Source organism: Phoca vitulina, unplaced genomic scaffold (genome assembly GCF_004348235.1).
Source record: "Phoca vitulina isolate PV1807 unplaced genomic scaffold, GSC_HSeal_1.0 scaffold34, whole genome shotgun sequence".
NCBI lineage: Eukaryota > Metazoa > Chordata > Mammalia > Carnivora > Phocidae > Phoca > Phoca vitulina.
In genome coordinates this window covers 11394054-11413737 of record NW_022589737.1, presented here as the reverse complement: position 1 = coordinate 11413737, position 19684 = coordinate 11394054, and the positions used below count along the sequence as shown (strand labels likewise).

The 19684-nt window shown below is 35.8% G+C and overlaps 1 protein-coding gene across 2 annotated transcripts in view; it reads right to left on the bottom strand.

The window, feature by feature from the left end:
* The window catches only part of PGR (progesterone receptor), a 98760-nt gene that overhangs the window by 47453 nt on the left and 31623 nt on the right, over positions 1-19684 (bottom strand). For both annotated transcript variants that reach the window (XM_032426324.1, XM_032426325.1), the window contains exon 3: positions 10297-10413. In XM_032426324.1, the coding sequence (XP_032282215.1) occupies positions 10297-10413 (117 nt within the window). The remainder of the gene's footprint in view (positions 1-10296; positions 10414-19684) is intronic.

Genomic DNA, 19684 nt, shown 5'->3' with positions numbered 1-19684 from the left:
TTCAAGTTCCACCTCTACTTCTCAGATCAAAACAACATGCCTGTGTTTTTATTTTAAAAAAATACGAATGCTAGATAATAGGAAATATGAAATTAAAATAGGTATTTTCCAGAAAAAAACTATACTAGAATTGTTTTAAATCATCCAACTAAAGTCAGACTACAAATGGAGGAGAATCTTTGTACCCCTCGATCCTGACTTTTTACTGGATCTAGAAATAGGAGATACTGCCAGCTATTATTGAATATGTTCTACCTGGCAGCCATAAAAGCAATCCCCCAAAACAAACAAACACCACTAAAAAACACCCCCAAACAAACAAACACAAACAAAGAAATGAAAATGAATGCTCTAAGGGATATCCTTAATCTAGCATGTATGAAAAGGTATTTAGGGTGAACAATCAGGGAGTGACCAGAAGACATCATTTGGCTGCAGGTTTCAGTTCAGTGTGAGGTACTGTCTTGGGATGGGGGTTGCTGATTCAAAGACCAGGGTTTGAGTAGAAAAGGAAATGCTCATAAGAGGAAGACCATGAGAGGTCTGAAAAGGTAGGTGTCAGGCGTCACCCAAAGCGATCCCCGCATCAAAGAGAGGGCAGATGATTTCAGTTTTTATAGTAATCAAAGGCATAGTCTAAGTTTCTATACATCCATAAAAGGTACTGTTCAGGAATTTTGGAATTCTACAGAAAAAAAATGAGGCTTTTTGTCTTCAAGTGTAGAAGAAAAAAAGAACACAGCTTTACTACACAACCCATATAGCCCTACTACATACCCATGTAGCCCAGAAAATAATTCTCTTTGCCAAGAGATGTGGGGGTGAATCTAGGGGCAGGAGGAGGTAGGAGAGAAACTAGCTTTCTAACAAAACCCTTTAAAATCTGAAGAAAAGGCTCTCTACCAAAATAAATAAATAAATAAATAAATAACCCTATAAAAAGTCTCCAGCTTTAAAAAAAATTTCAGCTAATATTAACTATGCATTTAATCATTCTTTTACATAGAAAGCTACATATTTTGTAAGAACTAATTACCTTTATAGTAAGTTAGCATTTTTACCACAAATGCAAAATACAGAGCTGTATTCATTTTAGAATTTTCTGTGAGTCATTACACAAATATGTTTTCCAAAGGAAAGAAGTTAGAAGCAGAATACCTAAATTAGAAGATATATTACCATCCTTCAGCGTGTAACTATCTTTCATACTCAGTACCGTACAGCAATGAACAAAATGCAAGAGTTCACTGTGACCTGGTAAAGGCAAGGAAGTGATTCATTAAAAATAAGAATTATATGCAACTAAGAGACCCAATAACTCAAACACAATTCTAATAATCAGAACATAGTCACTGAAGCTGGTAAGAACAATCTGCAATATCTATGTCATGACATATCAAAACATTAATATTTTTGACTTCTGATATTCTACCATATATTTTATTAAATCTTTAAAAATGTTTCAATTTTCTCTCTTTGTTTCATTTTTTTGTTATTTAAATGGTTTCTATATCAGAAATGAGAAACCTCAAGAAGGAGTGATAAACGGAAGGAAGGAAAGAAGGAAAAGGATGTATCTCCATTTTCAGTACTGTGTAGGCAATTATTACTGAAGGGAAACTCTTCTAATTAAGGAAGAATCCAACCAGGAGCAACTCTGATTATCATTCAAAAGGATGCTCTCACATTCTCAGTAGACCACAAGTACACTTCCCCTTACTCCAGAAATTTAATACAGGACTAGCAATTAGAATCTAATCCAGAAATTGAGTATCTTTCTGATTTATAAGAATTGGATTATTGACTCTACAGACTTTCGTTACTAACTCTCCCAGGCAAAACAATATCAGGACCATGGCATATCAGAGTGTGTTGCCAGCTTCTTTCTAATAAACCTCTGTGCAAATCTACTTGTGAAATAATTAAACGCACCACTATTTTATTTCTCAGTATGTGATGTGACCACATATAACATTAGAATTCAATCAATCTTTCTTTCATATATGTCTGAAATACAGTAAGGCTTTATTTCCTTTTGTTTTAATCTCAGAATTATCCCTCAGAAACAGATACTGCATTATATATTAGTCCTATGAACAATCTAACATTATGAAACTCTAAATTATTCTGAATGACAATATGTTGCCAAAGACAAATTAAACTGAAATAACTTCAAACAGCGATAGTTTGGAAGGTTTGTAGAGAATACCTGATTTTAAAAAAAAGAGGCAAAGAAATTTGATAAGGAATTAGTCTTTTAGGGAAGAATATACCAAAGCTTCAAAATATCTGTTAATGTCTTATTCCTTACAACAAAAATGGAGAAAATATAAAAAATGAGCTGATATTAAAAACTGAGTGATAGATACATAGGTATTTATTTTTATTAATTCAGTAGGCTTAATATATTTTATAATTAAGTAATATAGCAAGTTGTTATATTATGGGAAGTCATTAAAAAACTTTTATGGGGCAAATATTAAAATGGTTATATTATGTGAATGACTATATTTGGCTTGGGATAGATTTCCAGTTACAGTACTATTCATGGATTCAAAAAGTGCTACATATCAAATATTTTAGATAAAATGATGATGAACTCTGTCAAACGATTAGCTGACTTACAGAGTGGCTGTATTGAGAAGAAAAGATCCTGCTTGCAAAGGTTTGTGAAATTAGTTTGAATAAAATTACTCATGAAATGTGAGACTAGACACGCACTACTTCTAATTCAGTAGATTTTTGCATGTGACTTAAATATTTGCATGTGACTTAAAAATTAACTAAATTAATACATTATATAAGTAAGCATTTGACTATTTTATCTACATCCCCAGAAGTTTATATACTAATTTTGACCAGAACACATTTGCATTTTTAAATGGGAAAATGGGGGACTTGCCCTACAGCTTAGTTAGTCTGGGATAGTGTCAGTTTATACCCGTTATCCCAGTTTATTTATTTTTTTAAAGATTTTATTTATTTATTTGATAGAGAGAGAGAGAAAGCACGAGCAGGGTGAGGGGCAGAGGGAGAAGCAGGTTCCCTGCTGAGCAGGGAGCCCAATGTGGTGCTCGATCCCTGGACCACGGGATCATGACTTGAAGCCAAAGATAGACGCTTAACTGACTGAGCCACCCAGGCACCCCATCCCAGTTTAGTTATTGATAGTGCTCTATTTCATCCTCACAGGTGTCCCAGTTTGGATGATGACTTTTACAGTAACTGGCCATATAAGGTAGTATACTGATTGAAGTAAATTATGCAAAAAGAGAAAAATCCTTAAGATTTAAGGGAAACTGGGGCACAGGATGGCAATAGGAAACCTTGGGAAATACAACAAAATCAAGCATACTATCCCTGGACAATGATAACTATCTGCTCACATTTCTGCCTATTTCTTACCATAATCTCTGAGGTTAGGGATATTTACCTCTGAATTAAGTTCTGTCCTATAATGGAACCAATTCTTCCCTTAAGCAGAAGAAATATAAGGAAAATGAAGTTAGTTACAACAGCTTTGCACCAACATGGTCTTGCTGTCCACCCTTCTCTGATGCTAAATTAGTCTATGCCTCTAGAATGGTATCTTTCTCTTTCTTCCCAGTTCTGAGTCTTCTCTAAAGCTCTCTTCTTTTTGTTATTCTATTTCTCACTGAGCATCTGTGTTGTTGACTAGAACCAAAGTCTCTCTTCTGAATGAACCCCAGTTTCTCGCAGGGAGAGAAGTCTCTCCTCTGAATGATCCCATTTCTTGATGGTTGTGTATCTGATCACTTCTGCTTTGGTAAATTTGCTCCATCTTCCATTATAAGAGTAGAAATGTTGAAGTAAGTAAAATGAGGGCAAACTCCAGTCCAAGCTCATTCAAGGGCTTTCAACCTTTTCAGATATGAAAAGCTACATTAAACTCTGTTCCCACAAAATCCCTTTCCCTGCAGTGACTGAAGAGATGGGAAAATTTCACAAGAAATTCACACTTCATATGAAGGACAAGTAAGAGTTCATGAAGAGCAGGGCACCTGGGTGGCTCAGTTGGTTAAGCGACTGCCTTCGGCTCAGGTCATGATCCTGGAGTCCCTGGATCGAGTCCCGCATCGGGCTCCCTGCTCTGCAGGGAGTCTGCTCCTCCCTCTGACCCTCCCCCCTCTCATGTGCTCTCTCTCTCATTCTCTCTCTCTCAAATAAATAAATAAAATCTTTAAAAAAAAAAAAAAGAGTTCATGAAGAGTAAAGGGAGAATGGTACAGGCAAAAGTAAAACACATGCAAAGACAGGTGAGAGACAGTGACTATAGTGTAGGTTCCCAAAGGACTGGTGGGAGAAGGGCTTAGAAAAAGAGAGACTAGCTGCTATGTGAGGAAAGGCTCTGTGTGCTGCATTCAGAAATTTGGGTTTTATTCCATGGACAGTCCATGAATAGCTTGTTAGAAAAATCATTGCTTCCACTGCCTACAAAATAGTCAAACTCCAGATATCAGCTGGCCCAAAGTAACTTTGAAGCTTCATTTCTTGCTGTTCCCACTAAATAATTGACTTTTCTGAAAATTTATCACTGAAACATATGTTTTTTTTCAGATACACAGTATTTTCATTGTAAACACCTTTCTCCTTTTCCACTTTAAAGTTTCTATTTATTCTTTGAAAATCTCCTCTTTGAAAAGCTTTTGCCAACTCCCTCAGATAGAATTAATTCTTTTTCTATATTTGTGTAGCAACGTATGGTACCTTTCTTAAACCAATTACTCTTCTGTTTGATAATTATTTTACTAGAGATTAGATTATACTGTGCTCAAGGGTAGCAGTGACTGAACTAAGCAAGGTGCTTAACACAGTGGACACTAAAAAAATACTGGTCTAACACACTCTTTCCCAGAGTGCAACACATACTATTCATGGAACATAAGCTATTTTTAGGTGGTATCTTGATTACATATTTAAGTTCTTATGAATTTAATAAAGGCTGTATATGACAAACCCACAGCTAACATCATAATTAATGGTGAAAAACTGTAAGCTTTTCCTTTAAGATCAGGAACAAGACAAGGATGTCCACTCTTGCCACTTTTATTCAAAATAGTACTGGAAGTCCTAATCATAGCAATCAGAGAAGAAAAAGAAATAAAAGGCATCCAAATTAGTAAGGAAGAAGTGAAACTGTCACTATTGCAGATGACATGATATTACAAATAGAAAACACTAAACACACCACCAAAAAACTATTAAAAGTAATAAACAAATTGAATAAAGTTGCAGGATACAAAATTAATATACAGAAATCTGTTGTGTTTCTATATACAAATAACAAAGTATCAGAAAGAGAAATAAAACAATACTATTTACAATTGTAACAAAAAGAATAAAATACTTAGAAATAAACTTAATCAAGGAGGTGAAAGACCTGTGAAAACTATAAGACATTAATGAAAGAAATTGAAGAGGACACAAATGAAAATGTATACCATGCTCATGGATTGGAAAAATTAGTATTGTTGAAATGTCCATGCTATCCAAAGCAATCTTCAGATTCACTACAATCCGTATTTGCTAATACCAATAGTGTTTGTCATAGAACTAGAACAAATAATTCTAAAATTTGTATGGAACTACAAATGACCTTGAAAAGCCAAAGCAGTCTTGAGAAAGAACAAAGCTGGAGGTATCACAATTCCAGATTCCAAGATATACTACAAAGCTGTAGTAATCAAAACAGTATAGTACTGGCACAAAAACAGACACATAGATCAATGTAACAGGATAGAGACCCAGAAATAAACCAATCGTATAGGGTAAATTAATCTATGACAAAGGAGGCAACAATATGTAATAGGAGAAAGACAGTCTCTTCAATAGTGCTGTGAAAACTGGACAGATATGTGCAAAATAATAAAATTGGATCACTTTCTTACACCATACACAAAAATAAATTCAAAGTGGATTAAAGACCTACATGTGAAACTGGAAACCATAAAACTCCCAGATGAAAACACAGATAGTAATCTCTTGAACATTAGCCTTAGCAACATTTTTCTAGTTATGTCTCCTCAGGCAAGGGAAATAAAAACAAAATTAAACTAGTGGGACTATAAACTATAAAAAGCTTTTGCACAGTGAAGGAAACCATCAACAAAGCAAAAAGTCAGCCTAACAAATGGAAGACGATATTTTCAAATGATATCTCTGATAAGGTGTTAATATCCAAAATATATAAAGAACTTACATGATTCAATACCAAAAAAAAAAAACAAAAAACAACTGATTAAAAATGGGCAGAGGACCAGAATAGACATTTTTCCAAAGAAGACATACAGATGGCCAAAAAACACATGAAAGATGTTCAACATCACTAATCATCAGGGGAATGCAAACCAAAACCACAATGAAATATCACCTTACACCTGTCAGAATGACTGGAATCAAAAAGGTAATAAATAACAAGTGTTCAAAGGATGTGGAGAAAAAGGAAGACTTGTGCTCTGTTAGTGGGAATGAAAATTGGTGCAGCCAGTATGGGAAACAGTATGGAGGTTCCTCAAAAAATTAAAAATAGAAATAACATATGATTCAGTAATTCCACTACTGGATCTCAAAGAAAACAAAAACACTAATTTGAAAAGATATATGCACCCCTATGTCTATTTCAGCATTATAAATGACAACCAAAATATGAAGCAACCCAAGTGTCCATCAATAGATGAATGGATAAAGAAGATGTGGTATACATGTGCAATGGACTCAGTCATAAAAAAGAATGTGATTTTGCCATTTGCAACAACATAGATGGACTTTGAGGGTATTATGTTAAGTGAAATACATCAGACAAAGTCAAATACCATATGATTTCACTTATATTTGAAATCTAAACAAATAAAAAAGCAGAAATAGACCCATAAATACAGAGGCCAAACATGGTTGCCAGAGTGGAAGGAGCTGGGATGATCAGCAAAATAGGTGAAATTGAGTGAGAGGTACATGTTATCTATTCATGAAATGAATAAGTCATGGGGATGAAAGCTACAGCATAGGGAATTAAATCAGTGGTATTGTAATAGCATTGTATGAAGACAGATTGTAGCTACACTTATGATGAGCATAGCATAATGTATAGAGTTGTCAAAACACTGTTTTACACCTGAAACTAAAGTAACCTGTATGTCAAGTATATCTCTATACAAATATACATATATATGTGTGTGTGTGTATATATATAAAAGGGGGCACCCAGGTGGCTCAGATGGTTAACCGTCTGCCTTCCGCTCAGGTCATGATCTCAGGGTCCTGGGATCAAGCCCCCACATTGGGCTCCCTGCTCGACAGGGAGCTTGCTTCTCCCTCTCCTTCTTTTGCTCACCCTGCTTGTGCTCTCTCGCTCTCTCTGTCAAATAAATAAATAAAATCTTAAAAAAAAGAAATACGTATACATGTGTATATATATATCTAAAAGAAAAAAACTACATAAGCTTTTTATGATGATTTAACACATCATTCTAATGTGTTTTAGAAAAATTATAACTATTACATCAAATGCATATCAGAAATACTGCTTAAGAAATGGTTAAGTGATGGAAACATCACGATTCCAGACTTCAAGTTATATTACAAAGCTGTAGTGATCAAGACAGCACGATACTGACTCAAAAATAGACACATAGATAAGTGGAACAGAATAGAAAACCCAGAAGTGAACCCACAACTATATGGTCAATTAATCTTTGATAAAACAGGAAAGAATATCCGATGGAAAAAAGGCTGTCTTTTCAACAAATGGTGTTGGGAAAACTGGACAGCAACATGCAAAAGAATGAAACTGTATCCTTTCTTACACCATACACACACACAATAATGTGAGACAGGAAACCATCAAAATCCTAGAGGAGAAAGGAAGAAACCTCTTTGACATCAGCCATAGCAACTTCTTACTAGATATGTCTCCTGAGGCAAGAGAATAAAAAGCAAAAATAAACTATTGGGACTACATTAAAATGAAAAACTTCTGCATAATGAAGGAAACAATCAACAAAATTAAAAGGCAATCTATGGAATGGGGAAGACACTTGCAAATGACAGATAAAAGGTTAGTATCCAAAATCTATAAAGAACTTATAAAACTCAACACCCAAAAAACAAATAATCCAGTTAAGAAATGGGCAGAAAACATGAACAGACATTTTTCTAAAGAAGACATATAGATGGCTAACAGACACATGAAAAAATGTTCAACATCACTCATCATCAGGGAAATACAAATCAAAACTATAATGAGATACCACCTCACATCTGTCAGAATGGCTAAAATGAACAACACAAGAAACAACAGGTGTTGGCGAGTATGCAGAGAAAGGGAAACCTTCTTACACTGTTGGTGGGAAAGCAAACTGGTGCATAGTCTGGAAAACAGTATGCAGGTTCCTCAAAAATTTAAAAATAGAACTACCCCATGATCCAGCAATTGCACTAATAGGTATTTTTGCAAAGGATACATAAATATTAATTTGAAGGGATACAGACACCCCAATGTTTATTTTTCAATTTTTTAATTTTTTAAAGATTTTTATTTATTTATTTCAGAGAGGGAGAGAACGAGAAGGGAGGAGGGGCAGAGGGAGAGGGAGAAGCAGACTCCCTGCTGAGCAGGGAGCCCAACATGGGCTTGATCCCAGGACCCTGGGATCATGACCTGAGCCAAAGGCAGATGCTTAACTGACTGAGCCACCCAGGTGCCCGCACCCCAAAGTTTATACAGCAGCATTATGAACAATAGCCAAATTATGGAAAGAGCCCAAATGTCTATCGACTGAGGAATGGATAACGAAGATGTGATATGTATATACAATGGAATATTACTCAGCCACAATAAAGAATGAACTCTTATCATTTGCAACAATGTGGATGGAGCTAAAGTGTATTATGCTAAGTGAAATAAGCCAATCAGAGAAAGAGAAACACCACATGATTTCAATCACATGTGGAATTTAAGAAACAAAACAAATGAACATAGGGGTGAAAAAAGGAGAGATGCATGCAAACCAAGAAAGAGACTGATGCTTAGTAGAGGGGAGGTGGTCAGGGAGATGGGTGAAATGGGTGGTGGGAATTAAGGAAGGCACTAGTTGTGATGACCGCTGGGTGTAGTATATGTAAGTGATGAATCATTAAATTCTACACCTGAAAATAATATTACACTGTACGTTAACTAACGAATTTAAATAAAACTTTGAAGAAAGAAAAAAAAAAAGAATACTTGAAAAAATAAAACTTAAAAGGGGGAAGAACAAAAAAGAAAATATATTTATAAAGGCGGGGGAAGGGCACTTGGGTGGCTCAGATGGTTAAGTGTCTGCCTTTGGCTCAGATCATGATATCCAGGAACTGGGGTGCAGCCCCACATCGGGCTCCCTGCTCAGCAGGTAGTCTGCTTCTCCCTCTCCCTCTGCCTCTCCCCTTGCTTGTGCTCTCTCTGTCTCTCTCTCTCAAATGAATAAACAAAATCTTAAAAAAAAAAAAAGAAGGGGGAAAAGGAAATGGCTAAGTGAAATGAAAATATTAGAGTAAAGGATTCAGGAGTGACTCCTCTCCCTGATACTTCCTATTAACTCACCCTGTGTAATATTTTTTGATAGCACTTATCATAATTTGACATAAGTATTTATTGCTCCTCTCCCCGGAATGTAAGCTCCATTAGGGTAGATGGTTGGTTGGTTATTTATTTATTTATGCATGTATATATGTATGTATGTATATATTTATGGCTGTTATACTCCCAGAACTTAGAATAGTACCTGGTAAGTAGTAAGGGCTCAATATATACTTACTTAAAGAGAGTGAGGAAGGGACATAGGGTGGTAGGGATTGATGGAGAGAGGGAGGGATGGAGATCATTGTACTTGACCAATTCACAGAATCAATTTTTGAGCTGGAAAGAACCTCAGCGCTCTCATTTTACAGATAAGGATACTGATGTCCAGAAAGGGTTGGAGACTTATCAAGGCCACACAGACAGTCAATGTCAGAGCCTAGATCCAACCCATGTAACTTAATAAGAGGTTGGTGAACTTCTCATAACATTTACTTATAGGCAATATAGACAAATGAAGGCTTATTACTTCTCATAACAGACCTCAAAATGATGAAAATCTATAGTTAATGAGATACTAATGGTTCCTTCATTCAGACACCAATAATCACGACAGAAAAAGCAAAGCAAGAACAAAGATGAATAAGAAAACTAGGATTTCCTGACCCATGGTTTTAGAGTGTAAATATTCAACAGTATTAATGATGAAACATAAGCATTACCTCCAAGGACCATGCCAGCCTGACAGCATTTTCTAAGGCGACATGCTGGGCAGTTTTTTCTGCGGATTTTATCAACAATGCAGTCATTTCTTCCAGCACATAAATAGTTATGCTGCCCTAAAAAAATAACACAAATAAAAGTTATCTACAATATCTAAAGACCATTGGAAATTTTATGCACTGACAACTTAAAAAAAATGCACATCAGCAAGTGCATTACTGTCTCAGCCAGCCTTTTGTTTGGCATAAATGAATGTTGGTGATGATCCAAATCTACTTAATACTTTACCTGTGTCTTCAGGAGCATAAGGAGATGAACACATCTTATAAGTCAGTTTGAGGGCTCCTTTAAAAATCTTTTGCACAATATTTCTGTGCATCTTCTTAATGGTGTCAGCATCAGATTGCCCTTAGAACTTTCCATCATTTCAAGATTAGTTACATGCTGTTGATAAGTATTAGTTGTGTAAGATAGTCAAACTGTAGTAACATTTTTTCTTTCTGACATCTAAACCATCAAGAACACAGATACAGACCAAAGAATTAAAGATGTTTCTAAAATAGATCCTTATAAAATCTATACACTTAATTCTTTGGAATATCCTGGAGCTACCTTACTTTTAAAGGGTCTAATGATTGTGAGTAACACATGAAAAAAGATGTTACTGATTGTACTGACTTTATTGCCCAGTTTATTTTGGCTGCAAATTAGAAAATACAATAAATAGAAATAACGATAAAGGAAGAACAATTTAAAACAATGAGAAGTATTGAATGAAGGAGAGGACAAGAATTATAGAAGAAATGTGGATAAATGTGTGATCCTGGGATAATATGTGCAAGAGAAATAGCATATCTTTCAGAAGGTCTGGAATTTTAATTTAATATTTAACCATGATGATTTTAAACCACAAATGTGTTCCATTTAATAAAGCATGGACAATCTAATTTACTTGGGTTGAACAACAGAAAAAAAAATCTCAGCTTAAACATATAAACCTTAATTAACTGGAAAATTTACTTTTTTGGCACTCTTTATTTTCCAATAAATTCCTGTAACACAGACTGAGTCTTTTAACATCTTTAGCTAACAAATAATCAAGTCAAAAAATGGGCAGAAGATATGAACAGACACTTCTCCAAAGAAGACATACAAATGGCTAATAGACACATGAAAAATTGTTCATCACCATTACCCATCAGGGAAATTCAAATCAAAACCACACTGAGATACCACTTTACACCAGTTAGAATGGCAAAAGTTGACAAGGCAAGAAACAACACATGTTGGAGAGGTTGTGGACAAAGGGGAACCCTCTTACACTGTTGGTGGGAATGCAAGTTGGTACAGTCACTTTGGAAAACAGTGTGGAGGTGCCTCAAAAAGTTAAAAATAGAGCTACCCTATGACCCAGCAATTGCACTACTGGGTATTTACCCCAAAGACACAGATGTAGTGAAAAGAAGGGTCCTATGCACCCCAGTGTTCATAGCAGCAATGTCCTCAATAGCCAAACTGTGGAAAGAGCCGAGACGCCCTTCAACAGATGAATGGATAAAGAAGATGTGGTCCGTATGTACAATGTAATATTACTCAGCCATCAGAAAGGATAAATACCCAACTTTTGCATCAACATGGATGGGACTGGAGGAGATTATGCTAAGTGAAATAAGTCAGTCAAAGGAAGTCAATTATCATATGGTTTCCCTTATTTATGGAACATAAGGAATAGCAGGGAGGACATTAGGAGAAGGAAGGGAAAAATGAAGGGGGGGATGTCAGAGGGGGAGAGGAACCATGAGAGACTATGGACTCCAAGAAACAAACTGAGGGTTTTAGAGGGGGTGGGGTGGGGGATGGGTAGCTCAGTGATGGGTATTAAGGAGGACATGTATTGCATGGAGCACTGGGTGTTATAAGCAAATAATGAATCATGGAACACTACATCAAACATTAATGGTGTACTGTATGGTGGCTAACTAAAATAAAATTAGAAAAAAACACAAAACTTTAAAATGAGCAAAAACAAAAATCTTTAGCTTACTTATACTTAAGTATGAAAAGTAATTTTTTTTTTTTAAAGATTTTATTTATTTGACAGAGCGAGATACACAGCGAGAGAGAGAACACAAGCAGGGGGAGTGGGAGAGGGAGAAGCAGGCCTCCCGCAGAGCAGGAAGCCCGATGCGGGGCTCGATCCCAGGACCCTGGGATCACGACCTGAGCCGAAGGCAGATGCTTAACGACTGAGCCACCCAGGCGCCACCAAGTATGAAAAGTAATTTTATAAAAGATTATGGAATTTCCTTTAATATTTTATATTAGTCAAGATTAAAATCAGATTCACTCTTGTGGCCAAAGTTTGTGGTAAAGGAACACAGAGGTACCTTAAACATTTGCTTAATCAAGCAGGGGAAAGGATATGTCATCTGCCCTTTTTGAAACCTGGGGCAATACTGCCAGAGGTCTGTAATAGAGCACCACATTTTTCTCTTTCTCCTTGGAAAATCTTGTATATACATTAGGGTGGGAAAAGCAAGGGGTGATTACTATTACATCTTTTCTTTTAAATTACATATTCTCTTTTATTTTATGTTCTAGCTGTACCAACATCCTTATATTTCCCCAAAATCTCTCATGCCTTTATGACTCTCTTCCCTTTTCTAAATTTATCTTCTTGACAAACTCTTGGTCATCTTTCAAATCTGGTCTTAACTGATCCCAGAAAGGCCTAGACCTTTCTGTGCAACCAACTAAACATTCAATATGCATCTATTGTAAATACTGCTTACTTGACTCCCCTAGGTTTTGTAAAGTTAAAAACTAGGTCTTTTGTAATGCTTATGTAAATTAAGTGTTCAATAAATATTTGTTGAATATATGTATACTTAACTATATTTATTGTTTCACTTATAGCCATAACTATTGTTGTACTCAAAATATAAACTCTATAGTAATATTTCACTTATTGTCATATATAGTAACTTTTAAAATTTCTCTTGCTCCAGATTTTTATTTAACACCTTTCAACGTTTTTATACAGAGTGCCTGTTATTTCAACAAATTTCTTGCCTTTTTACATTAATAGATCACGAGTTAGAGTCTTTAACAAGCTTATTTTTTATACTTTTATTTTTTATTATAATTTTTAAATTCCAGTATAATTCAAATAGTGTTATATTACTTTCATATGTACAATATAGTAGTTCAATGATTCAATATATCACTTGATGCTCATCACGATAAGTGTACTCTTAATCCCCTCTATCTATTTCACCCATCCTCCCATCCACCTCCCCTCTGGTAAGTACCAGTTTGTTCCTTATATTTAAAAGTCTGTCTCTTGGGGTGCCTGGGTGGCTCAGTTGGTTAAGCGACTGCCTTCAGCTCAGGTCATGATCATGGAGTCCCAGGATCGAGTTCCGCATCGGGCTCCCTGCTCAGCAGGGAGTCTGCTTTTCCCTCTGACCCTCCCCCCTCTCATGTGCTCTCTCTCTCAAATAAATAAATAAATAAAATCTTTAAAAAAAAAAAGAGTCTGTATCTTTTTTCCTTTGTTCATTTATGACAAGCTTATTTTTAACATCTACCTATGCAAAGACAGAAGTTCTTATTATTTCTGAAAAATTTATATTTAATAATCTGAAAAAAAGGGATTATGGAATGGCTGGCTCTACTTATGTATTATTTCTAACTGCTCTCTGTATTTAATATGTTCATATAACTTCAAGTGTTACTATTATTAAAAGAATCATATTCTGTGAAAATGAAAGCACTTTTTTTTTTTTAAAGATTTTATTTATTTATTTGAGACAGAGAGAATGAGAGAGAGAGAGAGAGCACATGAGAGGGGGGAGGGTCAGAGGGAGAAGCAGGCTCCCTGCTGAGCAGGGAGCCCGATGCGGGACTCGATCCAGGGACTCCAGGATCATGACCTGAGCCGAAGGCAGTCGCTCAACCAACTGAGCCACCCAGGCGCCCAAAATGAAAGCACTATTAAAATGTGAGTAGATCATTTTATATGCCTAATGACTTATAAACATTTTAGATACATGACAAAAATTCCATTTTGTTTGAAATGAAATCTATTATTAGCTACAAATTATTTATTGTTTAAAATAAGAATTCTATATTATTTATGTTGCCTTATAAACACACGTAAACACATTTCACTTTGGTTTGAGAGGAGTCACAGCTTTTTCATGCCTTTCTTTGAAAAGGAGGGGGAAATGTAGTAAAATGGCAGGATAAACGAATATATATCTTTAACAGATAAAGAACAAAGAAGAGAAACTTGGCATGGTATGATTCATGAAGCATGGGCTCGAGGCAACATGAGCCCATGCTTATGGAGGCACTGCTTCCACCACAAACACAAATGTTGAATAAAATATAACAAAAGCATGTTAATGACAGTCTAGAACAGAAAAGGGGGGGGCAATCCCGATAAGCCAGAAATTAAAAAAGAAAAAAGAAGGGTAAACTGGAATGGACTGCACAGTGGTCAAAAAAAGTTTCAGATCAGATATAGGACCTAGGAGCCAAGAACTAGGGTTTAACACCCACAAGGGGCCAGGATTTGTGGCCTCAGTCCCACTGGGAGAAGAGCGTAGGAACTGAACTCTACATAAAATGGAGAATCTTAAAAGGCTGTCTTTCTGTGAAAATTGGACTAGAAAACACTACCCAGACTATGCTGATGAAGCCAGGAATCTGCCCAAAATTTTGGGTGGGGAGAGGAGCCACCCATGACTAAAAACAGAATATACAAATATCTTGGCCTTTATGAGAGGTGATTTTCATTACCACATGATGTATGAACCTGTGCCAAGAAACAAATACTGGTCTGGACCAATAAAACTCCTAGGATCCTGGGAGAACCAAATGCAAAACTCAACTGTAAGGATAGGTATGCACATATGAAAAAAAAAAAAAAAAAAAAAAAAAAGTGATCTGCACAAGAATATGTATAGAAGCACTGTTTATAATAGTCCCAAACTGAAAACCCCAATGATCATCTATAGAATAATATATAAGCAAACTTTTATTTTTTCAATGATTATACAGCAAGGAGAATAAATATCTAGCCTATGCAAAAATGTGAATGGGTCCATAAATATAATATGTAAAATAATAGACAGAAAAATACTGTATGTTTCCATTAATATAAAGTTCCCAGACAGTTAACCCCTCTATAATGTTAAAAGTTGAGATGGTAGTTACCTATGGGGAGTGACTGGAAGGGGTGCAAGAGGACTTTTGGGAAGCTAATGATTTGTAAATTGTTTGACCTGGATGATGATAGCCTAGTTTCATTTATTTAATGATAATTCATTAAGTTCTACACCTCTCTTTGAGCACTTCTAATTTCTTTTTAAAAATAGTTCCACCTGAGAGGATGGATTAGAGGACACTGTGATCCAACAGAGGGAGACAGGGAGTCTGTGTAGGGCCAACCATTTGAAGTACAGAGACAGCATATAAGAAGAGAGAAGAGAGGTAACACCTGTCCAGAGAGAAGAGAGTTATCACCTACATTATAGGATTACAGTTGGAGTTTTCCAGTGAAATATCCCAAGAATCTGACCAAGTATCTTGCTAGAGAAATAACCAGCTATAACCATCCACCAAACACAGAGAACTCTAGTGACAGTCATGTATGTACCTGCCAAGTACAACAGTGCCCCTCCTTTTAACCCCTCTCTTTCCTATGCCTTTACATTGAAAAGGTCAAAACCAGCTGTTAAGGGGTCTTAGGAATGTGAGCATGGTAAACATAGAAGAAGGTGATCTTGTTGGCTCTCTGTAACTTCAGGCCCCCAGCAGTACAAAGGAAAAATCTTAATTAGGTGAGAATTTGGAATTTTGACTATTATGCTGGCCTGTGCATTTTTTTAAAAAAGATTTTACTTATTTATTTGATAGAGAGATAAATAGAGAGCACAAGCAGGTAGAGCATCAGGCAGAGGGAGAGAGAGAAGCAGATTTCCCACTGAGCAGGGAGCCCGATGTGGGGCTCAATCCCAGGACCCTGAGATCATGACCTGAGCCGAAGGCAGCCGCTTAACGGACTGAGCCACCCAGGTGCCCCATGGCCTGTGCATTTTGATCACTGAAATGAGACTGTTTTTTTGATTAAAAACTATGGGAGTGGACCAAGACTTCATAGAGAAGATGGAACAATAAGCCCATAGATGTGCTGTTGTTAGAAGTCATGCTATGTTGGCATTGTGAAAATGTGTGTGTGAAAACACACATACAAATACATAAACACATGGATAAAAACAATAACAGAATTATTTTAATATTGTTATAAATAAAATTGTAAACCAGTACTTCTCAATTAGAGACATTTTTGCCCCCTTCCCCTAAACCACTTCTGGAACATTCTGCAATGCCTGGGGACAATTTTGGTTCACACAACTGAGGGGTAGATGCTACTGAGGCCAGAGATGCTGTTAAATTTCCTACAATGCACAGGAACATCCCCAAAACAAAGAATTAATGGGCCCCAAATGTCAGCAGTGCCAACGTTGAGAAACTCTAGTGTAAACTCATGATTGCTCCACTTTTTAAAAAAGATGTGTTTTCCAGGTTGGTCCACTCAAAATGCCTAGAAGCAAACACAGCCATAGCAGCAATAAACACTGGGACCCAGATTGCTGTATCTAATATCATTTTCATCTGAAAGGAACCAGAGCTCCTTGGAGGAATGGCTGATCTAGGACTGTGGCAGGAAATGTACAAGTTGAACCTGTGATACTTTGTTGTGAATTATTTTGCTGTTATTGAGGGTTAATGAAACAGTGTCAAAGCCACACTGACCAAAGACAATTTGAACATCAAAAAAAGAATTTATTTCAAGTGATTAAAACATGCTGACTATATAAAAAGCCATTAGTACATAATGATATGTAAGAAAGGAAAGAAGAAGAGAAAGAAACAAAACATACTCACTGGAAACTACAGGAGGATGCTATGGCACAAACTCATTACTTTGAAAATTGATAATCAAAGGGAAATAATCAGGCATCTCCTAGGCCTTCCAGTATTTTAAGATTACTAAATTACCTTTTGGAAGAAAGAACTATAAAAAAGATTTATAGCTGATAAAATCAGAAGGAATAAGAAAAATAGAAAATCATCTTTTTGCAATCCCTAAGGAAATGGTGACCACTTGTCAAGTCTGAAAAAACAATTAAAATACTCCTCTATTTTTCAGCTGCATATCTGTGTGATTCCACATTTTCTTCATATGCTTCAACTAAAACAACATAGTGCAACAAGCTGACTGTAGGCACAGATATGAGATGCAGCTGCATTCCATTAAGGCAGACATTAAAATGACTTGTAAAAATGTAAAACAATGTCACACTTTTCATTAAAATTTTTGGTCTGGAAAATTAACATCAAATGGGTTTGCTATTTTTAAAACAACTTAATAAGAAGTTTCAAAAACTTACCACTTTAAATTTATAATATGATAAATACTGAGAGACCTAATCCACATAAACAAAAACTCTTTGAGCTCTCAATAATTTTTAAGCATGTAAAGCAAAGGGGTCCTAAGACCAGAGTGTTTGAGAACCACTGGCCTACACATGATTCTTGTAAAAATGTTTAACCTGAATCTAATTGTGTGTGTGTGGGAAAAACCCACAAAACAGACAAATCCAGGTTGTGGAAATTTCTACAAAACAGCTGGCCTGGACTCCTCAAAAGTGTCAATGTCTTGAAAGACAAAAAGAGGTGGGAGGATCTTTTTAGATTAAAGGAGAAGAAAGAGACTTGTTAACCAAAAGGAAATTCATTGTTCTTGAAAAATCCTTCATGAAAAAAGAACCTACACAGGACATTTTGGGAACAAATGGGGAAATCTGAATATTGAGTATATATAAGATAATATTATTGTATCAATATTAAATTTTCTAGTGTGATACCAGGGTTATTTTGCAGAATGTTCTTGTCCTTAGGAAATATGCCCTGAAATTTTGAGAGGTAAAATATGATGCTTGCAATTTAATTTCATATAGTTGTATATAGATATTCATAATACTATTCTTTCAAATTTTATGGATGTTTTCTAGAAGGCAAAGTTTTCTGAAGACACAAGCAGAATAAGATAAAGGCTTGGACTAATTTTTCACATTAGCCAATCAGGGCTGGTTATATAAAACTGGAAAGAAGACAGATGGGAACAAAGACTATCTGACAGTGTGAAAGGTAGCTGGACAATAATGAAGCACTAAGTTTTAAAGTATATTCATATAAGATCCAAGGGTTTTTTGTTTTGTTTTGTTTTTGTTTTACTAAAGTGAAGGAAAATGTAGGTGGGGAGGTGGGGAGAAAGAAGAAAATTTTTTTTAAGTGGGCTCCATGCCCAATGTGGAGCAAAGCAGGGGCTTAAACTCACGATCCTGAGATCAAGACCTGAGCTGAGATCAAGAGTTGGATGCTTAACCCACTGAGCCACCCAGGTGCCCCACGGGGAAAAAAAATTTACTGAGTACACTATGGGTCAATATATTAGGAATTTAACTGGCTTATTTCATGTAATCCTTATAACAAAATAGATAGATACTTCATAGGTATTTAATTTTTCCAAGGGGAAAATGACTAGTGAGGTACATGGAAGTACCTAAAGATAAAGTAGATGTAAAGAGTCTTCAGCTGAGAACAAAGAGGGCACAGAATATGTCCCTTAAGAACAGACATGGGCACTGGGCATCAGACACAAGCATGTGACACCTGAAAGGGGCTGCTTGAGAGTTACATCACACTGGCAGGCAGCAAAGGCAGAGAATGGCATGGCACCTCACATCTCTTATACAAGAATGCTGCTAAGCTTCATCCTGAACCAGAGGCCACCCTAAGAATCCAATTTCTCTCAAGTATCAGGCAAACATGTACTTTAGTAGAAGTTGGGCATATTCCTAAACCCTAACATGTAAGTGAGAATATGTGTTACTTTCATCTAAGAATTACAACTCATCCTGATAGAATTCTTGCCAATCCCAACATTTAGTGTTTCAAAGAGGAACTCTAATGTCAGCTCAATTTTTATTTCTCGGTAATGAACCAGTTTTTTTTTTCTCCCCTGTTTAAACTCATGTATGATCTTTTCTATGTAAAATTAAAAATGTGTCCAATATACGTAAAGGTGAGCCCTTTTGATATACAGAGCAAAATTTTTATTTAACTTTTAAATTTATTTCTGTTATCCAAATTCTACCACCTATTAATTATAAGACCTTGAATAAATCATTTAACTTCTTGATGCTTCATTTTCCTCATCTATAAAATAACTTCTTGATGCTTCATTTTCCTCATCTATAAAATAATGGTTCAAAAGCTGTTTGAGAATTGAATAAAATAATCTGTTAAGTA